Consider the following 23,263-nt stretch of genomic DNA (forward strand, 5'->3'; position numbering starts at 1 on the left):
TGTATGCACATATACGCATACATATATGCTGACACACACACACACTCACACATACTTGCATGCATGCATATGCTGTGTAAATTGTTATTGCTTGCGTTAGTCGCGGTAGCAGCGGCAGCTGTTTTGTTTTTGTAGTCGTCAGCGCTGCTTCTGCTGCTTCTGCCGCTGCTGCTACTGCTGCTCAGTCAGCGCCGTTGCCAAAGTGCATTGCGTTTTCGCTGTTTTGCGTGGGAGCCGTAAAAGCTACAGTTCTTCATGGTTTACTGCTAGCTCGCTCTCTTTCACTCTCTCGCGTGCGCAGGTCTCACGTGCGGCTAGCCAACACCCCGTGCAACGGTATATTTATCTATTTCTTACGTAGTGGAATTCGCATTTGATGAAATTTATTTAATCTGTTTAACAATCGAGTGACAAAAAGCTTATTTACAGACTTATTTTGATTAATTTGGGATGGGGAAATTTTTGCCAGTATTTGATTTGATGACATTTCTAAAATATACATATGTATTAGGGTGTTTATTAGCATTAAGTTTGTATATTGAAATATTTTAATTAATTTTATTTACATATATATTTTTATATGGAACAAACTGGCTAGAGGAATAGCAAAAACGCTTCAAAATAAACTGTATATAAAAAATTAACAATATGCTAATATGTATGTATGTATATTGATGATCGGGACAACGAACTGAGCTTAACTTTAAATATAAATATATGTCGGTATATCTATATCAATATAATTTGTTCAGAATATAATCTCTCGATCGTTTTTAGATTAATTTGTTTTAGGCCTGAAGTCTTCTATAAACTCGATTCATCTTCTTGTCTAATAGATTAATGAAGCTCGCTTTAAATATGCGTTATATATAACGGTTTACAAGACGGCGAAATCTAAATATAATAAAACTCGATTAACTTAGTCCATCTAAATTGTGATAAAGGTATATGCAGTATATACAAATATAAAGGGTATATTAATAATATATAATAATAATAAAAAATATATTATTTTTAATATTTAAAAAATATTATATTAAATAAAAATATAAATATACTTATGTATATAATACTTACTTATAGCATAGTATACTATACTTATAATATATATATTATATTTATAATATCTATGATAATATATTTTTTTAATATCTAAAAAATAATATATACAATAAAACTATGAATAATACCATACTTATAATAAATATTTTAAAAAATAATCTGTTCGTATACTTAATATGTTTAATGGGCTTTATTAAGTATACGAAAAGTGGTTGAAGTACGATAATAAGTTGATAGGTTTTTGTAAATATCTTTTCTTCTGTTTAAAAATGCAAGTTCATAAAACGGGAAATTAAATCGTTGAAAAACTATATCTTACACATTTAAAATACAGACCCCGACTGATTTTACTTAAACATTGCAATTTAGGGTATCTATTAGTCTGGCAGACACGACCAGAAATTTCTTGTTTGTTTTAGATTTAAATATCTTAAATTGCAAGTCATGGCCAGAGTGAAATGAAATCAAAGCGAAATGTTAATTAGTACAAATTCGATGCGATACAAATACATAAAGAGCTTTTGGTCTTTGCATGCTAAAGAGTGCGAAAGCTCGTTTGTTGGCCTAGTTGTCATTTAAGCGTGGGCAGGCGGGGCGTTGCTGTGCGGGGTGTGTGTGTGGGTCGAATTACATATGTTTGTTAAGGACGAGGCTGGCTCCGCCGTTTATAACGCGGCAAACAAACACTTGTTTGCACAGCAGCGCAAACAAAGAGAGCAACCGAGCGACAGCGACAGCGAGAGCGAGAGAGAGAGCGCGTGAGCGCGAGTGCTTGTCGTGCTGCAATGTAAACTGTACATACAGACACGAACACATGCCTGCTTACAATATGTATGTGTGTATGTGTGAGTGCCGGTAGAAGCAATTGCAACTAGGAAGCAACGACAGCATGCGCGACGCCAGCAGAGAAGAGCAGAGCAGAGCAGAGCAGAGCAGAGCAGAGCAAAGCAGCGCAGCGTAGCGCAGTCGCTGCTTGTTTACTTCGTTTGTGCGTGTGGGCGCAGAGCAGAGACGAGGAGAAATTAAGTCGTGTGGGGGCGGCAAAGAGACCTGACCCGAGCAATAACCAAGTCAGCCCAATCCAGCCAGCGCAGACGCCAGCGACAGCAGGCAGCGGCGACGATGCTGATGACGGCGACGTCAGCGTTGCTGAAGGTCATTATGCCGACGTTGGCGTCGCTGCTTCTTTTGAGCTTTTCGCGCTGCTTGTTGTTGTTGTTGTTTTTTTTTTTTTTATTGTTGGACTTCGGTTGTGGAATTGTGTAAACATCAGTGGCAGCGACGACAAAAACAAAGGCAACGCAGGCATTCCAAGTAAACAACGTTATTTTTTGTTTTTTTTTTTTTTTTTTTTTGCTTTGCGCCAACGCCAGCCCCTGACAGAGGCGAATGCAAGAAAGTTAAGTCATGGAAGGGGGAGGGAGGTAGAAAAGCGGGTAGGAGAGGTTGGTTGGTTGGTTGGTAGGAGACAACAACAGTGTCAGAGCGAGACAAAAGGCAAGGCGAGCAGCGCAGACAGACAGACGAAAGCAGGGCTAATGAAGATGAGCCCCATGTGCTGTTTCGTTGTTATTGTTGTTTACTTTTTTATTTATTTTTTTTGCCGATGGTCGCTTTTGTTGCTGAGCTACAAAAATATGCAAAAACGACAGCAGCAGCAGCAACAACAACAACAACGAGGCGAAATATGCAAGGCAGCCAATACGCAAATAGAAGCAATGAACTTAATTATTTGCTGCCTGTTGTCGCACGGCTTAGCGAAAGGGAAGGTGAGACAGATAAATACAATGTTATACGTATGTATGTATGCATATTAATACATATAAATATACATATGTACATATATATACATACATATAAGTATGTATAATATACTTAATTACTTAATTGCATTTATAACAATTTATAAACACATATATACATACGTATGTATGTATGTATGTATGTATGTATTTATGTCTGTCTGTTCATATACAAAGTACTTAATTCTGTATAAATTGTGTGCACACACATTTATAAAAATGTGAATAACTCACCATATGCGTATTTATTTCTGCATATATACAAATGAACATATGTATGTATGTATGTATGCATGCTCATACATACACATCCATATGAATAAAACAGTGCGCAAATTGCATATTTTGAATTTAAGTATTTTGCGCAGGCGTATTCAAAAACAAAAACTTGTTAGCAGCATTTCAATTTGGACTAAATACGCATGCACTTAAAAACATACATATATACAAGCATAAATACATACATATATGTACATGCACATAAATATCACACTCATACATATATGCATACTTTAGAGTGATGCAAACATCTAAGAAAAAAACAAAAAACAAAATTATTCTCAAATTAAGTGCTGACTGATAAAGCCAGCTAAATTACATACATAGATATGTATTTATGTCATATGTTATATGTTACTTAAAATTTAGCATCAATATAATACATTTTTTATGAATTATATTTCAGCTCATGTTTTGTTTTGTTCCTTAAAAAAAATCAAGCTCAAAAAATCAAGTTTTTAAATTTCACATTCTTATTCAAATGTATTTAGTTAAATAATCCTATTTTAATTATTTTAATTCTTCATTCATATACAATAATAAATTCAAATGTAGATAAATGATAAGCTTTTGTATAATTTTTCTTTTTAAAAATATACATAAACTTTATAATGTTTACTTTGATGTATTAAATATAAAAAATGCTAGGAATTAGTCTATAGTTTGAGAAAATCTATACTCGTTAGAATTTCCATGGTCTATATTAATATTGTAAATAATAAAAAATTAATGAAAAATCCTTTTTCTGATTACATACTTACTAGTAGAAAGCAAAACATACTTAAGCAACGAATCTTAAAATTTCAATAAATCCATTATAATTTCATTTAGTACTAATATAAAAGTTAAGATAAAATAGTGACAGCGAGAAAAGAAATCAAATATTGTATTTTAATTAATTAAGAAAAAGTTAAGGACGCTTTTATTGCTGATCATCCAAATATTTGCAATTCTGTTTAGAAATACATCAGCATATTTGTGATTCTCTTTGTTTGCTTATTATATACAAAGAGTAAACACTCCAAACTGAAGTTACCAGCAAAATCAAATGCAAGCAGCATGCAAAAATCAACAGAGATTTATTTGCTGAATTTCTTTGTCCATGCGCCTGATTGTATGCAACACTTTTGACAAGGAATTGCGCCTTCTTACTCTTACAGAGCGCAAAATAAGAATAATGATAGAATATTATAATATACATATTATTAAAAGAGTACCTCAGACATATTTATCAATAAGAATTATTGGCTTCAAACTTCACTCAGTAACGGTCTCTGAATTTTGTTGTAATTTCCATTTGTAGAATTTAATTTGTTTTTTCTTTTTGGTCAAAACAAGTTGCATTATAATTTCTGTTGTTTGTTATTATTTGTTTAATGTCGAACGGCTGTCCATGTTGACATTGTTTTCGAAGAGAAAAGTACGCGTGTTGCTATTGTTGTTGTTGTTGTTGTTGTTGCTGTTGTTGTTCTTGTTGTTCTACTTTTTGGAACAGCAATTACGAACATGACGTGAACTCCCCCTTGCAATTTTCACATTCGTTGACTTCGCTCTGCCAGCCCTTGTATAATATTTTCTGTTCATTCAGCAAAATGTGCTTTCTTGTTTATTTTTTTTTAAATACCCTGTACTTTTTTGCGGTGTATAAAGTGGGTATGATACTTTGTAAAAGAGAATACAATATATTCATGTCTGTCTTTATAGAAATCTAAGAGCTACATCTCTACACTTTGATGTTTGTTACCTTTCGTTAGTTGCTTTTAGTTCGGCATACCCGAGTGGAATATTTCTTTGATTTTTTGCTTGCATTTCGGTTGTAATTTTGGAAAAGTACAACTGTTAACAATTACATTGACATATAAACACTTCAAAGCCAAATTGCAAACGTAGCTCTTGTCCGAGAAATTAATTAATTAAGCATTTTTTGCATAACTGTTCTCCCAAAAAAAAGAAGAAGAGGTAGAAGACGAGACTCACGTGCACCTTGCGTGGGTGTTTAATAGTCGGTGAGCTTTAACCTTAGTCGAGTTTTGAGTATTACTTACCCGTAACTGTTGCAGTTGAGGGTTAGCAGTGGGCGAGCCTTGAAGGTTTGGTAAGTTCTTTTTTTTTTTTTTTCTTTTTTCTTTTAAAGAAGCTTTGATATTTTTATGAAGAATTTTTGAATAATTTCTTAATTCTAGATCTTTATTTATTATGTATTTAAAGGCCAGAAAAGGTAAATTTAAGAAATTCAAACTTTCAATATATTAAATTATATTATAACAATATATAATTATAATAATATGTACACCATAATTTATAATATAATGCCAAATCCTATAATATGTGTATACCTTTACTTATTCGATAATTACCGGAATATGCTCCATTTTACCTGTATTCGATTGGGTACACAAGACGGTCAAAGCAACAACAAGGTCGTAGGTATTATTGTAAAATGCTTATTTACGCATACAGTTGCCTTAGAAGCCGTCCTGAAGGGTAACGGACGTGACAACCGTTACAGAGCAGCGCACGACGAGTGAGAAGGACAAAGCAAATGATGACAGCCCCCTGGCAGAGAGACAGAGAGAGAGGGAGCGAGAGCGAGATCGGTATTGAATTTGTTTGCAGAGCGCACAGAGCAAAAGCGACACACAAATACAAATAGAAATACAAATACCAATACCAATACGCATACACACGCACACACACATACTTCTGCATATGTACCGTGTGTAAGTTGAACTGTTTTAGTGTGTTTGGCCTGGAACTCAAACTTGAATTCCATCCGCCGCCATTGTTGCCCAGGCAGTGCCCAGTGCTGGGTGCATTTTCAATTTCGTTTTGTTGTGCCCCAAAAGTTTGTTGAGAACATTTGCAAATGTTTGTTTTAGCTAACGGAATTTGCTTCGTTTGCTTAATCATCATCATCATCCTCATCATCATCATCGTCATCGTCATCATAATTATCGTTGCATTGCCTTGTTTTGTACAATTTCATTTGGCTGTTTGTGTGGGTGTTTTGCTTTGGCTTCTTTCATTCTTTCATGCCCAATGCCCTTTTCACTCTACCGTTGTTTTGCTTGCTCCTTGTTTGCCATCGTTGCCGTTGCTGTTGCCGTTGTTGGCATTGTCGTTGTCGTTGACGTCCGCCTGCTACTTCTGTGTAGTTTTGTTTATTTTATTTGTTTTGCTTTGTTTTATTTTTGTTTGATTTACGTTTGCCCGTACCGTTGCCAGTTACCCATCCCCACCCACATTTTCGTTTTGTTTTACTTGTGTTGCTTCTGCCTCTGCCTCGGCCTCGGCCTCTGCCGCTGCCACTGTTTCTTCTTCTCCTTCTTCTTCTGTTTTTTTTGCTTTACTACTAAGCTCGCTCCCTAGCGGTGTGCGACGAGGAGTTTTGCTTTAGTTTGTGCTGCTCATCCTATGGCACTGCCACACTTCGTCTTCCTCTTCGACTTCATTTGTATTGTTTTTCTTTCCATTTCAGTTTCTTTTTTCGTTTCTTTGTACACAAATACATAGGTACTGTATTGGCTTAAAGTTTGTTTTACTTCTTTGTCGTAAAGTCTATGTAGTAGTAGTTGTCGCTGTTCTTACTTTTTTTACATTCATTGTTCCTGGCAACATTTCTTTGCGATTTTTATTCGGGGGCCTTTTTGGGTGGTTCATTTTTTAAACTTGGATACAGGACCAGAATTAGGCGGATGTTGAGATAAATAGACATGTCTATCTATTAACACATAGATGAAGTATTTATGTATATAAAGATATTATATACATATGTACATATCTATGCAATATATATTAGGACTTAATTTGTATTGATTGACTATTTGGTCCTAGTTCCAGTCCAGTTCTCAATAAATTCTAAGATGTGACTTTATGAAAAGATAAATGGATTATATGTATAGGACAATAGGTTTCACTTATTCCAGGCTCTAATAAAATTTTCATTGAAAAGCCTAGAGAAAAACAAAAATATTCTAAAGGTAGGTAAAATGTTTTTTAAAGGTTGTATCTTGGTAGGTGCAATGAACCAAATTGAAATACAATATTATCATATAATACTAATTTAAATGAGAAATAATAGTAATGCAATCCAATCAATAAAAATCCCAATATATTCGTTTATCAAATACTAAAGTTTGGAATTTTACGATTTCCCTGAGTATAATGTCAAATTCGTCTACATCTTATTATTATATCGAAATACCTTTGTCTGTACCAGTACCATTTATACTATTTGGAGCAGTTAAATAGCATACTTTCTAGAATAAGTATGTATAGACATAAGTAAAAGTTTTAAGAAAAAGTTTGGATTCGAAATTATTTGTATATTGAAAATTGTAGAGGTATAGCGTATATAAATAGTATGGCATTACCAAAGAGTAAGGAATGGTCGCGTTCTTTGATTTGCAGACCCAAGGATAATTTGACCACTGAGGCAGGGCTACGTGCTCAGCATCATGTCATGGTGTCAAGCCTGGAGCGAGAGGTAAATGTTCTAATGAAAACTCTATCGAACTCACATTACTAATCTAATAACTCTGCTAGTGTGTACCTGGTACGATGGCAATGCTCATTGGCATGGAGTATGCGCGAATATGGTTGAAAGATCGGGAGGCGTTTCAGAAGAAGCGCGACGATTCGAAGGTTAAGTTCATTAAGAACGACTTTGATTGGTGGCTCAAGCTGCGCAAGACTAACAGGTGTTTCTGTTCCATCTGAAAAGCTGAATCATTTATTCAGCGAAAAAGCTCGCCACTTATAACGGTATTATCAAAGACACACACCAGCTCAATGCAAGCTTTCGACTATTATGTATATTCGCAACATTTTCTTAAGTGGTAGTTACCATGCCTCGAGTCCGCTGCATTTAGTTAGTGCGTATAAAATTTATTTATATTCATAGATCCATAGAACCAAGCTTACATACAGAAATTGGAAGTAAATAAACGCATTCTCGTTAACTGCTCAATTTCATTGTATTATGCAAAACGTAACAATTTTAATGTTGTCAAAGTCCAGGGGAAGCGGTAAAACAGCTGTTGGCTCTGCCGGCAGCAAAAGACGAGCAAAAAAGAAAAAAGCTTTTGCCGTCAGCCCTCACACAGGTTGCGGTCACGAAAGAAACTAAATACATAAGTATGTATGTATGCATGTACATATATTACCGTTGCCTGCCTGCCTTCGTGCTTGTTGTTGAGCCCTTTCTCTCTCTCTCTCTCTCTCTCTCTCTCTCTCTCACCCAGTTGGCGAAGTTTAGCCACCCACGTATAGAAGAATTTGCATGCAACTTGTCGGCACTGCTCTTGCGCGTTGCCGCTCCCACGCAGTAGTGCTGTGTGTACAGGCACTGCTATCGCCGCGGATTTAGCTTCGTGTGCTCATGTTTTTCGGCTCTCTGTTCGCCGTTCGCCGCTGGCCCGTTCGCGCCGTTCGCTATTCGTATAGGCGTGCTTTGGCTCGTTTGCAGTTTTCCATGGTGCCCCAGCGTCAATCAAAATCAAACGGTTGCCGCGTTTGGGTCTTCGTGTGTGTCGCCTGTTGTTTGTGTATATTTTCACTTGCTTTGGTTAATGTTCAAGCAAATGCCAATCACTAGTACAAATCAACTCGAATTGCAAATGTAATGCGCATTTTGTAAAGGAATTGCCAAAACAACTAAAGTAGAAACAAGCGTAAGAGAGAGAAAGAGAATAAACAGTGCCATACTAAAGCAATAACAAATTGTTGCCGTTACTTCGGTAGGTTTGTTTTCTTCATGTTTCGCATTCGCGTTTGTGCCGTATGTGCTTTGAAATTTGTGCTTGTGTGTGTATATATGTAAACGTGTCTATTCGTGCGCGTGTGTGTGTGAGTATGGGCTATTGTGTGCGAAATAACGAAAACATTTTTCTGCCCTCTTGTTGTTGCAGCAACTGGTAAGTCAAAGGCAAAACTATTACAAATTGCATTTTAAATAGGTTTTCCATTAAATGTTGCATTGCTTTCATGCTCAGCAGCAGCTGCTGTATTTTATGATGATTTTTATGCGGCGTATTCGATGTAAATGGCAACAATATGTTAGCTTTGCACTCACGCACACGCGTGCAAATGTCTGTATGTGTGCACACACACACAAACCCATACACAGACATGAATGCATACATGCCAGCACTTGTTTATGTACATATGTATGAATGTATGTGAATTGGCAATAGTTTGTGGCACACAAAGCAAAGTAGAGAAACAAAACGTAGCAACAACAACAACTACAAAAGCTAGCCAGCAAGTGCATTCAGCGAGGCAACACAACCAGTTGACGCAGCAACAGCAGCAACAACAACAACAACTACAAATAGTGCCGGGGCTTCGCAGCGAACAGAGCAGTAACGCTTTCTTACTCACCACGCGCGCATTGGCAAAACTAAATCAGTTTTATTTTGCAGTGTATTTTGCGCAGCGCTGTCGACGTTAACGTAAATTGCGCTGCTGTTGCACGTCTTACGTTTTTATGTCTTGGCATTTGCACACACACAATCCCATAATTGAAAAAAGCATATGTTCACGTGTACGTAGCCAAGTGCATAATCATGTGTCTGTGGGCGTGTGTGTGTGCAAAAGTTTTTGTTACTTGGATTACTTGTTTGCTGGGGAATTAAAGCTTTTACGCACTTTCGCGGTCTGTGCGCTGTCTGTGCATCCGTTTGGGTTTTGATGACAGCTAATTGAATTTCCACATTTTTACTGCATTAACGCTAATTTTTGTGACAAGTTTTCCATGGCATATGCTTGGCAGACGTCGTTCTGTCTCTCTCTCACTCTGAGAGCTTATGAAAAATATTAAAAGCTGAAAATAAACTAATGAGAAATTATAATATTTGATGTTGAAACCAGTTATAAAATACATATTATTTGATTTATTGCTTTATTTTTAAAATTGAATAGCAATTATTAAATAATAGGGGTTTATTTTTGGTAATTTATTTTTGAAATAATATCTTTGAGGTTTAATATACTTCAATCTTATTCTGTATCAACTTTTGATTGAATAACTTGAAAAGATGTACGTTATTACTATTTGAAGTTTTTTTAAATGATAATAAAAAAGTTGTGCAGATTGTTTGCTCAGCAAACTGTAATGTCTATATAAAATCATGAAGTGGGTTAATTTCGTTGTTGAGTGCGAAAGTTTTAAGTTTTACCCGAATGTATGAATATACTTGAAATATGCCATTACAAAATTAGAAGTTGGTTGGAACTTAGTTATGGAATAGCTGTAAAAGTGTTTATTTTATATATATATATATATTTTTTTTTTTTTTTCTAGTGGATACTTCGATACCTAAATTTTTATTTGATAAATCTTATTATTTTTTTAATATTCTAAGATGCTACATCATTAAAAATTTAGAAAACTCATTAAGCTCCCACATTATCAACACCCACAATATTCTCCAATTTAAAACTTTTTGTTACCCTTTTTAAAAAGTGCCGCGCATCCAGTGTATCTGGCAATCAAGTTCGTGCTTTTAATATTTCATACACACATACACACACGTACACAGACGCACACACACACACTCCCAGTGGAACGCGTATGGAGCAGCAGTATTCGCTTTTACGTTTATAGTACATACGTATATGTATATGTATGAGTATTTGTGCCAGTGTGCCGCAACGATGTCGAGGGATAATCTCACTTTTCCCTTTTTGCAGTGCTTAGAGTGAACAGCGCCCACGCAGCAAAGTTAAGCAAAGTCACCTCAGTTGGCGTCCTTACTATGTATATTACCTACTAGTTGAGTGAGACAAACATTTGTTGCACTCTCGTCTCGAAATTCAACACGCGCTCGTTACTCACCACGATACACAACTCGTGCGCTCACGGCGGGCTCTCTTCAAAGCGGCGTGGGCTTTAAATACCGTTAGACCTTTGTTAAGTTGTCCGCTGTGCTCGCTCTGCTGTGCCGGCATAGCAGCCGCTCACTGTCGACGTCATCGCAAAGGACACAGGTCGCGGGACAGATAACGGAACGTGGGCGACTGAGTTGGACCGACAAAGCGGCCATATGGTCAATGCATACAGCTAAATGGAACTTGGCTGCGACAACGCTTCATTTGACTTTCAAATTGTAAGGGAGACAAACGCGACGCAACACGATGCGACTTGACGCGACGTGACGATGTCATTCCACACGCCCACTGACTTCAGCATCCTTGCTTCGCTAATTGAGACATTTGTCAACTGGGCAAAAATGAGCAAACATTCTTCAAGTTTGTCAATGATAGAATAGTTGATAGAGGGAAATTTGAATAGACATATCGATTTAATTTTAATTGCTCAACACAGTAATTACAACAGGCTAACGGTAAATTTTCGCTGCTTTTGGGAGAAGGCAGATTGGTAGATGCAACTGCATCTATTTAATACTTTGCTGTGTGCGCTTCGGCTTACGTAGCGCCAATCCACCTGATTTCACCTGCATCGATGATGATGGCATCAATGTGGTCGTAGACTCATGTCCCAACATTCCCGACGCAAACTGATTGTTGTGTGTCTGATTCTTATTGAATATCTCGATTGCCTTCACTGCCTGTGGGTGCTGTTTGCCAGTTGCTCGCTTTTCGATTTTGGGCTTTAAGTCGGCCTTTTCGACAGGATCGGGCTTGCCCCTGGACCCCTGACTGCCTGCCGATTTCATTTCAGATCTGAGCGTCTCAAAGGACATTGGCACCAGAAAGTATCTACCTATAATACGATTATTATAAGAATAAAATTCTTCCATTTTATATTTATTTTGATATTACCATTTAGTTTCTGCAAGAAACCCATACGATAGCCCATGTCTAGGGTCTGTTTGACCGGCTTCATGAGGTCATCCTGCGACAAGTCGATATTCTTAGAGATTGTCACCACAATTTCACGAAGCGTTGCCGGTGTCTTGATCAACTGCAACGTATGCATAATAATGGCCCCATTAAAGTTGGGCATTTTTTCCACTGACTATACAAATAAATCTACAGATTATAGTATTTTGTGAAACGACTGAATACGTTGTCTAACAACTATTGAAAATCACTACAATTTTATATGGTATACTCCAAGTGATTCCGTATACTTGGCTTGCTTGGTTTTCGATTATGCAATTACTGATTCTGATAATAAATATGAATATAGGTATTTTATTAGTATTTTTATTTTGATATACTCTCGAAAAAGCTTTTTATTACGCCCGTTGCAGTGCAACGCCGAAGCTTTTGCATAATTTACCTGCAATGCATTCAGTTGCTCAGTTTATTAGATAAAATATCAATGAAAGAGCTTTCGATTGCTGGCAAAACTAAATTCTGCTCCAAACTTTTTTAATTTTCAAGATGCACTCTTTGGACTGTGGGTGGGGGGTGTTGCCTAAGTGGATTAGTAATTAGAGCAATGGGGAAATTGGCTTGAATTTAATGATGTTAGTGAATGCATGAAGTTTGGCTTTAGCTGAAGGTCATATCTGATGCAAATAATTAGGTTGATTATCATGACTATAAGGTCTTATAATGAAATTACAAATTGGATAATTAAAATAAGAATTACAAACATAAGTTGTACTACATTCATACTGAAAGACGGAGGCTTTATCAATATACTGAATTCAACAGTATCCGCCGTGCTGCTGCTATGATTCGCTGTACACAGTGTATGTGCTAATTATTCAACATTTTGCAAAACATGTGAAATTAATATTTCAAAATGTTTACTTGAAGATTTTTCTATTCTATTTTAACACATTTTCCATATAATTTGTAGTTAAATTTCCGTCTGAGGTATATAAAGAAGCAAATTTCACATATAATATAAAAAGTTTCTTATTTATTTTCATATAATATAACAGAACATACTAAAGTTTAATTGATCATATCAAATAATAAATTCTTATAAATTCGTCTGCTAAGACTTTCATCTGACAAAGCACATGAAATAACATGATTAATTGTTATGTATTTGTAATGTAAGTTATAGATCTAAGTTGAATTTTCTCCGCTCATATGTGCTTGCTTTAGTAATCCAAGAAAACCAATCAAATATTACGTCAATTAATGTTTATCTCTACAGCTAAAAATAGTGTTGCGATGTTAGCCAATAATCTGCTTGACAACTGTGGCGAAACATATGGCAAATTAAATGTCAAAGCAGACACGTTTACGCCACATACACAACAGCTGGCAGGGGTGTACGACTTGAACGTACCCTGTAAACTTACACATATTAAATGTCTAGCTGCATGTTAACTTTATCTAAATTATACAAGTTTACAAATTTTAACACAAATTACATCATCATCTTTTAGCCCTTTCCCATTTGGGAAGGGTATCGAAACGTGGCATTCCTCTATCGGCTGCAACATATTGATAAGAGCGTTAATTGCGCAATCAAATGTAATTATGGATTTGCATAATTCTGCATTTGGCTTGCCATATGGTCTTCAGATATGTTCATTTGCATGCAAATATAATGAGAATTACGTGTGCACAGCCCTTTTAAGTATGCTACGATTTTTAGCTTTGACTTAAGCTCTTTGCGTACTACGTGGCGTATGTGTGTTTTATATTTATTTAAAATTAAAGTCAATAAGTGAGAGTTGAATATGAAATTGATGAAATCTATTTCATTGTCAAGATATATAAAAGATATTTTATTTTTTATTTATAAAAACTAAATTGTATCTATAAAAATATCTATTCTGACAATCTTTCTCTTTAATTTATTTTGACTTTTCTAATCTGAGCTATTTATCATCTGTGTGTGTGTGTTTCTGTAGCTCTCTTGCTTAGGGCAGCTGGAATTGTTTTGCATATATCCCATCCATATTGCTAATTTATTTACTGACCCGAAAATGTCATATGCCAATCAGACAGTTGTATTGTTCGACTTCTTGCAAAAATTCAGATTAGTTTATTTTGTTGTTGTTTGTTTTCTTTTGTTTCGTTTGTCACATAAAAAGTAATACAAATGACATCAGAACTCTATGAACACTTCACACCAACTTTAACTTCTTTATATATAAAAATATGAGGGAGTAGAGAATTTAAGCATATACCATTTATTTTGGCTTTGCATTTACTTATTAGATATTAATCTTCTAGCCTAATTTAGTCGTGGGAAGTTCTTCTGCACCTTTTCTTATGCTGATTAAATTTCAAAATAAATTTAATTTAATTTAATAAATAATCGAAAAAGGGAAATACCTTCTTTGTTTTTTTATTCAACGTTAAAAATAAGAAAAAAATATTAAAACTGCAATCTTAACTTTTCATTGTATATTTCTCCTTTTACTTACAGAAATTTTAAAAGTTGTTGAAAATAGAAAATTTACTTAAATTCAAAACCACGAAATCATGTTATTCTTCAGCAAAACGGAACTGGAGGCACAACTCAACAAACTGGTACAAATAATGCCATGCAAAACTAAATTTCAGTTGATAGTCAATTCAAGTATAATTTGAAATTAACAGCAAGAGGCTAATAGGTGAACAGATATACCTGGAAGCAATAATGGCAGCAGCAACTGTTAGTTCCCTCTTGAAAACACCGTCAACTGAGGCACAGTTGGATTTGGTGTGCGATGAGTGTGTTTATTATGACAGTTGTCTGACGCCAGCTGTCGATGAAGGTGCTGGGATATTTATCGATAGCAGCACACCAGCTGTGCAAGAAGATGAAGAAGAAGAAGAGGAAGTAGACGACGAATTGGAGCAGCCAAAGAACTTGGCAAGCTCAGCAGAGGCACAGATCGAATTCAATGCCGAAGAGCCCGAATCAACAACATCTACAAGTACAAAAGCCGATACAAATAGCGATAACGATCCAATTATCGATAACGATTGTGAGATCAATGGCAAAATGACCGTTTTGCTCGACTTTCCAAAAGACGCCGCCACGGAACAAACATCCGAGGAGCAAAAACAGTTCGATGATAACGAAGCTCAGAGGGCTTTCGATGTTTTCACCTTCAATAATGACAATGTGGACGTTGAGATGGCCAGGCTAACGAATCTAGCACTAAAAATGGGCTATGCGCGTATTATCGATTATGAGAACTTACGCATTATCGAGCATGTTATCGAAAGCGACGATGACGATGAGGCGGAAAGTGCGGAGGCACAGCAAACGACAACGGAGGAATTGCAGCAGGCTTGCAAAGATTTGGTCGCTTTCATCGATGAAAGCTATCAGCTAATCGATAAATCAGGCGTTAAAGTGGTTGGCGAGCTGCCAACAGCTCACAGCATCGTTGACAGCAACAACAACCGGAGCGGAACGAGCGGCCAGGCGAGTGCTAAAGCAGCGCGCCAAACGTCGACAAATCAAGCCCATTGCAGCAGCACAGAGCCAGAGCAGGAGCAGGAGCAGGAGCAAGAGCCAGAGTTAGAGCTGGAGCCAACGGCTCACAGCAGCGCTTTGGTCAAGGCGTATCAGTCGAATCTAACGCCACTGGCGCCGCCCTTTCAGCCCGCCGCCCTGAGAGCCCAGCCACAAAAGCCAATTGCCTCAAGCAGCTGCAACAGCAACATGTCCATGCAGCCTCATTCAACAGCATACAACAGAAGCCAGGCTTCGAGTGCAGCCTATGCTGGCTATGAGCAAGCTGCAGTTTACTATCAACAACATGCACTAAACCTGCCGCCGCAGCAACAACAGCAACACCAGCAGCAGCAACAGTTGTCGCCCAAGCAGCAACAGCAAGCGCATTGCAGCCAGCACAGCGGCATGCCGCACATACATCTCCAATCGAGCAATGGCCCCCAGCTGTTGCCGGTGCAATTAATTACGCTGACACCAACACCTACAGCAGCGGGAGCAACAGTAGCAACAACAGCACCAACTGCTGCTGCGGCTGCTGCCAGCAGCGCCGCTTGGCCACTTGTGGAGGCGCCCATCTATATGGATATCAATGGAGAGTATCGCAGCTTTTGTCCAGCTCATGGGCCGCCAGCATTGGCAGCCGCAGCAGCAGCAGCAGCAGCGGCGGCAGCTGTTGGCAGTGGCCAGCAATTGCTCACACATCAGCATCAACTGCACCATCAGCAGCAGCAGCAGCAGCAACAACAGCAGCAGCAGCAACAGCAACAGAAGCTCGTTGTGACAAATGTTAATGGAAATATTGGTCAGGCAGCAGCAGCAGCAGCAACAGCAGCAGCAGCAGCGCCTCAATTGCTACTGCAGTTGGATGCTGCAATACAACAGCAACACAGGCAATCACAGCAGCAACAGCAGCAGCAGCAACAGCAACAACAACAGCAGCAGCAACAACAGCAACATCACATACAGCTCCAGCCAGCAATTGCTGCCACTGCTGCTGGCAGTAAACGCAGTAAACTCTACCGAGGTGAGTGCCCGCTTTATGACATTGTATTTGCAATTTGTGCATCCTTGTTTCCAATTCCATTTGCCATTCGCCATTCGCCGTTCGCCGTTCCCCATTTGCCTTTTGCCTTTTGCCATTTCCCTTGACCAGCCGCGCTCCAAGGCTATTTGGCGTTGCCCCAGCATTGTGTCTGGCCCCCGAACACTTTTTTTCTGCATTTGTTTCGACTTATTCAAATAACTTGTTCGAGAGCTGGCCGAAATTAATTTTTAAGCTGCCCTGGCTGCTCTGCAAATATTTACCTTTGCTCTATCGATTGTTAAAGTGCATAGAGAATCCACATGAAGTCTTTTTAGCCCATTTATAAAAACTTGCCAGCATTTTTATTACATTTTGACTAAATATAAAATATATTATATACAGCTATACAAAGCTCGTAAATTTAATTTCGATTTCACTGAAGATATATTTACTTAATATAACATATTTTGTATATATTTATATAAAGTATGCAAATTTGAAGGATTTAACAAATATATATATTTTTTATATATTTACATAATATATGTAAATGTGAAAAAATTTTCGTATTATGGGTTTTTTGAAAGTATTAATTAAATATATTTGATATAAAGATAATAAAATATATATTAAATATATTTTGTATAACGTATTTAAATGTGAATTTCTTTTATAGATTTTTTTCTAATAGATAAAAAATAATGTCTATGGTCCTTCCTCCACAATTTTGTTTTGCTATTTCTTAGAATTAAAAAATAACATCTAAAAAAAAAAAAAATAAATAAATAAATTAAAATATTTAATTAATTAAAATATTTAAACAGATATAATACTGAAGTTAAATTGATATTCTTCAAATTGATATACATATTTAGTTATTGAAAAGAATTTATTTACATAAAAAAATACTAAAAATCAATTATATTCAGTATTTCGAAAGAGTTATATGTGGGCTAAATAATATTAGAATTTCTGGATATCTGTTATTTACACTGTAAAAAATCTATAAAAAATGTAGCAAGGTAACGATATCTCATAAATTGGTATAAAGTACTTTTAATGACTTTTACATTATGAATAATATTAAAACCTTTCTGATTAAATCAGTATCTGTATAGCAAATTGATTTTTTTTTTCGAGTTAACTTCATTGCACGTTTGCAATTGGCAAACAGTTTTCTCTGAGCCGTTCATTGGCATTTAACGGCATAAAGTTGTTGGCGCTCTCATACAGTTTTTGACCATATCCTGCTGTGCATGCAGATGATGCGCATTTTAATGGCTGGCAGCTCTTTGGCCATAGGAAAATGGTGTTGGCATCGCAGTTACGGCATACTCACATCGCATACGCATAAATATATCTATACATATATCATTTATTTTTACCTGCTGTGTACAAAATTCGTTATTGTATTGACTTTTACTGGTAGATATATTCTTCTTCTTTCTCTACTTGATACTTTGGAGTTATTGCAAGCCAAAGTGTGGTTAGTTTTTATGCACTTCGATTGCTGACAGGAGAGAGTATTGGACGGCCGAATATAGCCGTCGGCAATTTTCATATCTTTATTCTTTCCTTTTTTTTTACCAGGCTCTTTGCCAAAAAATATATGCTGTCTCTCTTCTTGTTACATTTAATTTGATATTTTCTGTGTGCTTTCATGGCGTTCCCAACTTCGGATTCACCAAATTTAATGAAAGTTGAACCAAAAAATGAAATATTTATATATAAATATTAATATAATATTTATATAAATAAACATTTATATATTTGGATTTTATATATATTTTTACCGCTATTTATATAAGATATGCATATTTGTTAAAAATATTATTTCTCTGTCCGAAGGCCTTCGGTGCTCTGGCTTAAAACTTGTTATTTAGAATTAATTCTGCATAAATAAAAAATAATGGATTATTTAGTATTTATTTGAAAAGCCTTTCGAAATTATACGCGTTTAGTTTGAAAAGAAGAATGTATATAATATAATTAACTAATGTTCTATGAATATTATATATAGGCATGACATATATTAAAAAAAAAAAAAAATAAATAATTAATTTAAATAAAATGGGAGCAGTTACTTATAAATATTAAGAACCCAACAATTTATAATTGAATAATATCAGTTTGATAATTCATATCATTTATATTTAACATTGAAGAGATTGATGTTAAAAGTTCGGATATTATAAATGAAAATTTATATTAATATACTAGTATATACATTCCTATATACATATGTATATTGCCCGATAAATTGCGTATATATTACAAATTATGTATTTCTAGTTCCCAATGCATTGGGAATGGTACATTGGGAATGGTACATATATTGTTGTGTATACTGCAGAGTATTAGTATATTGAGTATTATATATTGAATATACTATCTTGACTACGTGAGCGAGCATACAAATTTGGGGCGAATAAGTTTTTTGGATGGTTACAATTTGCCTGTTAATGCCTTAATTCTGTCTCTCTGTCTCTCTGTCTCACTGTCTCGTTGTCTGTCCCATTCAGCGCGTCCCTTTCCATATCTGTGCTTGGTAAAGTGCAAGGCGTGTAGCATGCATCATCTGTCTGTCGCTTCCGTCCTCGGTCTGTTGTCGCCATCATGGTTGTTGTCCACGTCCAGTGTGACTTGTGCCTTCCAATTTAGTGGCAACATTCGAGTTACCATTTAGTTTAGCAGACCAGCCCAGCCCATCCCAGCCCATGCCATCCCAGTCCAGCCCAATTCGGTTTCACTCCAATCCAGTCCAGTCCATCCGGCTAGCTGGCTTGTTGTAATAATTTTGACACTCACTGTGTGCATATTTTCTATTGCATTTTCCTTTGTGACTTTGCAATTGTGTTTGAGTTTTGAGCTTCCATTTTTTCATTCTCTTTCTCTTTATTTTTGTGAATTTTTTGCCTGCTGGCGTTAATACCCTGGTAATTGGTTAAAAAAAAAGCTTATAGAGCGTATTAAATTTGAGTGAATTTTATATCTCATTTTTAATTTAATTGGTTGTCATTCAGATACTACAAAAGGCAACCATCTTAGATAGGGTTTTCCAAAGAGAGATGAGAAATAAATATTGATATGCATTGTTTCGATATATATTGCACGAAATTATAGTAAAAATAAGAAAGAAATAATATTTAAATATATTTATAGAGGATTATAATGATTGTTAATATAATAATTTTTGACCTTAAAACAAATTCCTGAAACCCTATATTATAAATCCAAATCTTTCACTGAAATATGCTAGACCCAAGTTTATGATCCTCTCAAGTATATTAGTTACAAATGAGCTTCTCTGACGATTAAGTCAACTGCCTTATGTGTATACATATATCTCATATTTTACTAATGACGCTTAAAGACCAAGTCAAGGCGTTCTATCCCCGCCCACAAACAAATGCAAAAGCTTAACTATTGAAAATTTTAATAAATATTTTATGATGCCGAGCTGTGATTTATTACGATGTTGTTTTGAAAGCCTAGGATATTATGCAGTCGGTTAGATCTTGGTGCAATTGTTCTTAGTTGTCTCGCTTTTATTTCATATTGTAATTTATACTGTGGTAGTTGGCTCTTTTTATTATTTTATGTTTTTTTTTTTCATAATTTTTTTTTTTTTTTTGTTCGCCTTGCCTTGCGTCGGCCTCTCATTGGTTTATGGCTTGTAAGTTGTTTATTATTAATGTTTGGCATATGCCGGAAGTTTCGACGATTTGATGCTATTCTTGCTGCGCTTTGTGGCATGAGCTCATAGTAATATACATATGTACATATGTGTATATATCTCTCGATATCTCTTGCCACATTTGCTGAGCATGTAATGCGTCATTTAGCGACGAAAAGAAGAAGCAAGGAATGCATTTATTATGTTTTGAAGAACCTCCAATATTTGTAAATATTAGATGTACTATAAGCATAGTATACTCTATATAAACACGTTTACTAACTACTCTCTACTCTATAAACTAAAGGTAATAATATCTCAAATAAAAAAGATCTTTAATAACATAATGCCCCAACAAAAGCAGTTATAGGTCAATTATAGCAACCATTCATTAACCATTGATCGGGCGCAAAGTTAAATTGCAAAGAAATGCACTTTCAAAAAATTCGCGAGCCGGAAAAACTTAAAGTTAAACAGCAACTGAAAATGCAAAGTTCAGCTGTGAAAGCGAAAGGTTGTTTATGATAACAGGCTAGAATGGCAGGTGGGGAACAGGTGGGGTTAAAGGGAGGATAAGCAGGCAACTCAACAACAAGTTGCACCTAAGTTGAGCTAAGCGTGAAAGGGAAAAGAAAGTCGCAGTCGGAAAAGCTGTGACTGAAGCTCGAACAGAGGCAAGAGCTGATGCAACAATTGTCGCTAGGGAATATTTGGGGGAGCAAAGAAAGAAAGGCGGTAAGAGTTAAAGATAGTGGCATGGTAAAACTAAAGCAACATCAATGAAAGTGTTTATTCTCGTAAAGATACCCTACAAACTATACAGCTTTCAAAATATACAATGCAGAAGCTTTTGAAATTATAGAAATGGCATAAAATATTGTAGAAATATAATACAATTTTACTGCGTAGGACAGTTAAGAAAATATGTTTCAAATATCACAGTTCCACGAGTTTGTAAATTACTTGATTTACGTTAGTTTCCTAAACATACTTAGCTTTTTCTCATTTCGTGAACCTGCCTCAAAAAGCTCTCATTAAGTTACGCTCAATGTAGCTTACGTAACGTAACAACGTAAATGATTCGACTTGTATGACACTCAATTATGCATGTACCCACACACGCACATACATATGTATGTATGTTTCCCATGAGCACTGCTCGCTCGTTGAGTTCACTCAGTCGATCGATGCAATTGCTGGAGCAACGGTAGAGAGATCAGCATGGTTGTTGCGGCGCTCGCATTCCTACGTTTGTGCTCTTATACATCGTCGTCGTTCGCACTCTTATACTGGCGGTGATGTTTGAGTGCTGGTAAGACGTCTGCAGCTTCTAACTGGCAAACTCTGGTGACTGTGCAGCGTTGCGAGTGTGTTGAACCTGTGGCAGAGCTCTTCGGCATTATTCCAATTGAAAACTGGAATTGGTTTAACTGGAAGCATTGGTATGCGAATTTCGGAATGCCGGAACGGTCCATGGAAGTTTGCCAAGAGCTACAACAGCAGCAACCATAAACAAGTAAGAGTGCTCCAGACAAACTTCTGCGACTGCGAGATACCCTAGCAATCAGCTGTGCACTTCCAGTACAACAAACACACAGAAATCTACACGCTTCACGCTCAATACGATTTGAATTATGCATTCCATATTTCTATATTTACTTTCCGAAATTTATGAACTTATTGGGTCATGAAGATACATAGACACATTTGCGCAATACTCATTGTTCAGATTTAGAGTAACAGCACAAAACAAAATAAAATTGAGCACTTGATCAGGCGGAGCAACAACATGAGTTTGAAGATTGAGGAAGAATGTGAAAGAGAGTTCGAGAAATTAAGAGAGAGATAAATTCAGAGAGAGATAGAGAGAGAGAGAGAAAGGCGAACAACAAGCGCAACGAGAAATAAATAAATAAAATAAATGATACACACACACACTGTTAAGTACAAGCATGGGTATATGTGGGTAAATTAGAATTTCTGATTCCATTCAGTAACACCGAATTGTAAAGACTCTACTTGCCAATGTATCTACATCTGATCAAAAACATTTATATACGTAATTTTGTTATTATTAAAATACGAAAACATATGTGGCCATTATTTATTTAATAATTTGTATATTTTTGATGATGGTTAAATTCCGACTCAAACATATCAAGCTCGATATATGAGGGCATTAAAGTAACCTCAATACAAAAACACTTTGCTCGCTGTAATGGAAACGACAAAGAGATAAAAGCAATTTCGGAGAGTCAATTTGAGCGAGAGCGATAAAAAGAGAGAGAGAAAGAGAGAGCGACCGAGTGCTAGCATGTATGGTATGGAGGTTTGCTGTGTTGTTCCCACTGCCATGTCTTTGATTCCAATGAGCACTCGACGAGTCGATTTACAACAGTACATACACGAACACGAAAATGAACACGAACACGAACACAAATAGAGGCAGCAGCACGATCGAGTGGGGTTCCAAGGCGTATGCATGTGCGTCTCTCACTGTGTGAGTGGGCTTCAAACAAGTAATGAAAGCAAGCACTGGAAAAATAATGATTAGGTGTATGAAAAAAAAGAAACAAATTCAAACTAACTTAAAAAAAAAAATCAGCTTGGAAAATACAACTTGTGAAAGGCCATAACGATGCCGAGAAGCAACAGCAAAAATTCCAAAAAATATCGATTTATGTCTTTGAATATATTGTTTTGTTGTTTTCGTTTGAATGCTGCAAAGAGTAATTACATTCTCCCTAAGTAGCTGGGGGTTTGCAGACAAAAAAAATTAAAATAATAAATAAATAAGTGTAATTGCAAGTTCCAGTTTCCATTTCATTCGCTAATTTGTTTCTCGAAAATTCATCAAACCTCAGGAATTTATCAATTCATAAACCCTTTGGAGCAGTGCTCAATAATACTTAAATAAAATTGATGACATTTAAAATACATTAATTCAAAATAATACAGATCATAGAGAGAAATTTAAATTTTATTTGCAAGTTTTTCTACAGAGTTTTAACATGTTTGATTTTATTTCAAGTCCAATTGTTATATAGATAGAACGGATACTAGGATATTCATGTATGTATATATACATA

The 23,263-nt window shown here is 36.1% G+C and overlaps 3 protein-coding genes across 5 annotated transcripts in view; 2 read left to right on the forward strand and 1 right to left on the reverse strand.

Moving 5' to 3' along the window:
• Nucleotides 1-23,263, forward strand: part of mtgo (miles to go) — a 70,276-nt gene that overhangs the window by 1,626 nt on the left and 45,387 nt on the right. Inside the window, exons 1-2 of one of the 3 annotated variants that reach the window (XM_089464815.1) lie at nt 8,582-9,058; nt 14,452-16,498. In XM_089464815.1, the coding sequence (XP_089320941.1) occupies nt 14,665-16,498 (1,834 nt within the window). In that variant the 5' untranslated portion in view covers nt 8,582-9,058; nt 14,452-14,664. Of the gene's footprint in view, nt 1-8,581; nt 9,059-14,451; nt 16,499-23,263 lie in introns of those variants that run through there. The other 2 variants (XM_018003152.2, XM_089464816.1) reach the window with 2 other exon arrangements.
• On the forward strand, nt 7,333-8,112 carry LOC108610829 (uncharacterized). Its single transcript, XM_018003178.2, has 2 exons — nt 7,333-7,629; nt 7,689-8,112. The coding sequence occupies exons 1-2, from the start codon at nt 7,507-7,509 to the stop codon at nt 7,860-7,862; spliced, it is 297 nt and encodes a 98-aa protein (XP_017858667.1). The 5' UTR covers nt 7,333-7,506; the 3' UTR covers nt 7,863-8,112.
• Nucleotides 11,428-12,245, reverse strand: LOC108610828 (uncharacterized). The gene is made up of 2 exons (XM_018003176.2): nt 11,928-12,245; nt 11,428-11,868 (listed from the first exon to the last, which is right to left on the reverse strand). The coding sequence occupies exons 1-2, from the start codon at nt 12,109-12,111 to the stop codon at nt 11,540-11,542; spliced, it is 513 nt and encodes a 170-aa protein (XP_017858665.1). The 5' UTR covers nt 12,112-12,245; the 3' UTR covers nt 11,428-11,539.

The sequence above is a fragment of the Drosophila arizonae genome, chromosome 3, assembly GCF_054131065.1.
Source record: "Drosophila arizonae isolate 15081-1271.41 chromosome 3, UAZ_ARI_1.0, whole genome shotgun sequence".
In the NCBI taxonomy this organism is placed as follows: Eukaryota; Metazoa; Arthropoda; class Insecta; order Diptera; family Drosophilidae; genus Drosophila; species Drosophila arizonae.

Coding starts and splice junctions, on each gene's coding strand:
- LOC108610829 (XM_018003178.2), top strand. CDS start 7,507: ATGGCATTACCAAAGAGTAAGGAATGGTCGCGTTCTTTGATTTGCAGA. Junction 7,630..7,688: donor TGTCAAGCCTGGAGCGAGAG/GTAAATGTTCTA, acceptor TAACTCTGCTAG/TGTGTACCTGGTACGATGGC.
- LOC108610828 (XM_018003176.2), bottom strand. CDS start 12,111: ATGCCCAACTTTAATGGGGCCATTATTATGCATACGTTGCAGTTGATC. Junction 11,869..11,927: donor TTTCTTGCAGAAACTAAATG/GTAATATCAAAA, acceptor ATCGTATTATAG/GTAGATACTTTCTGGTGCCA.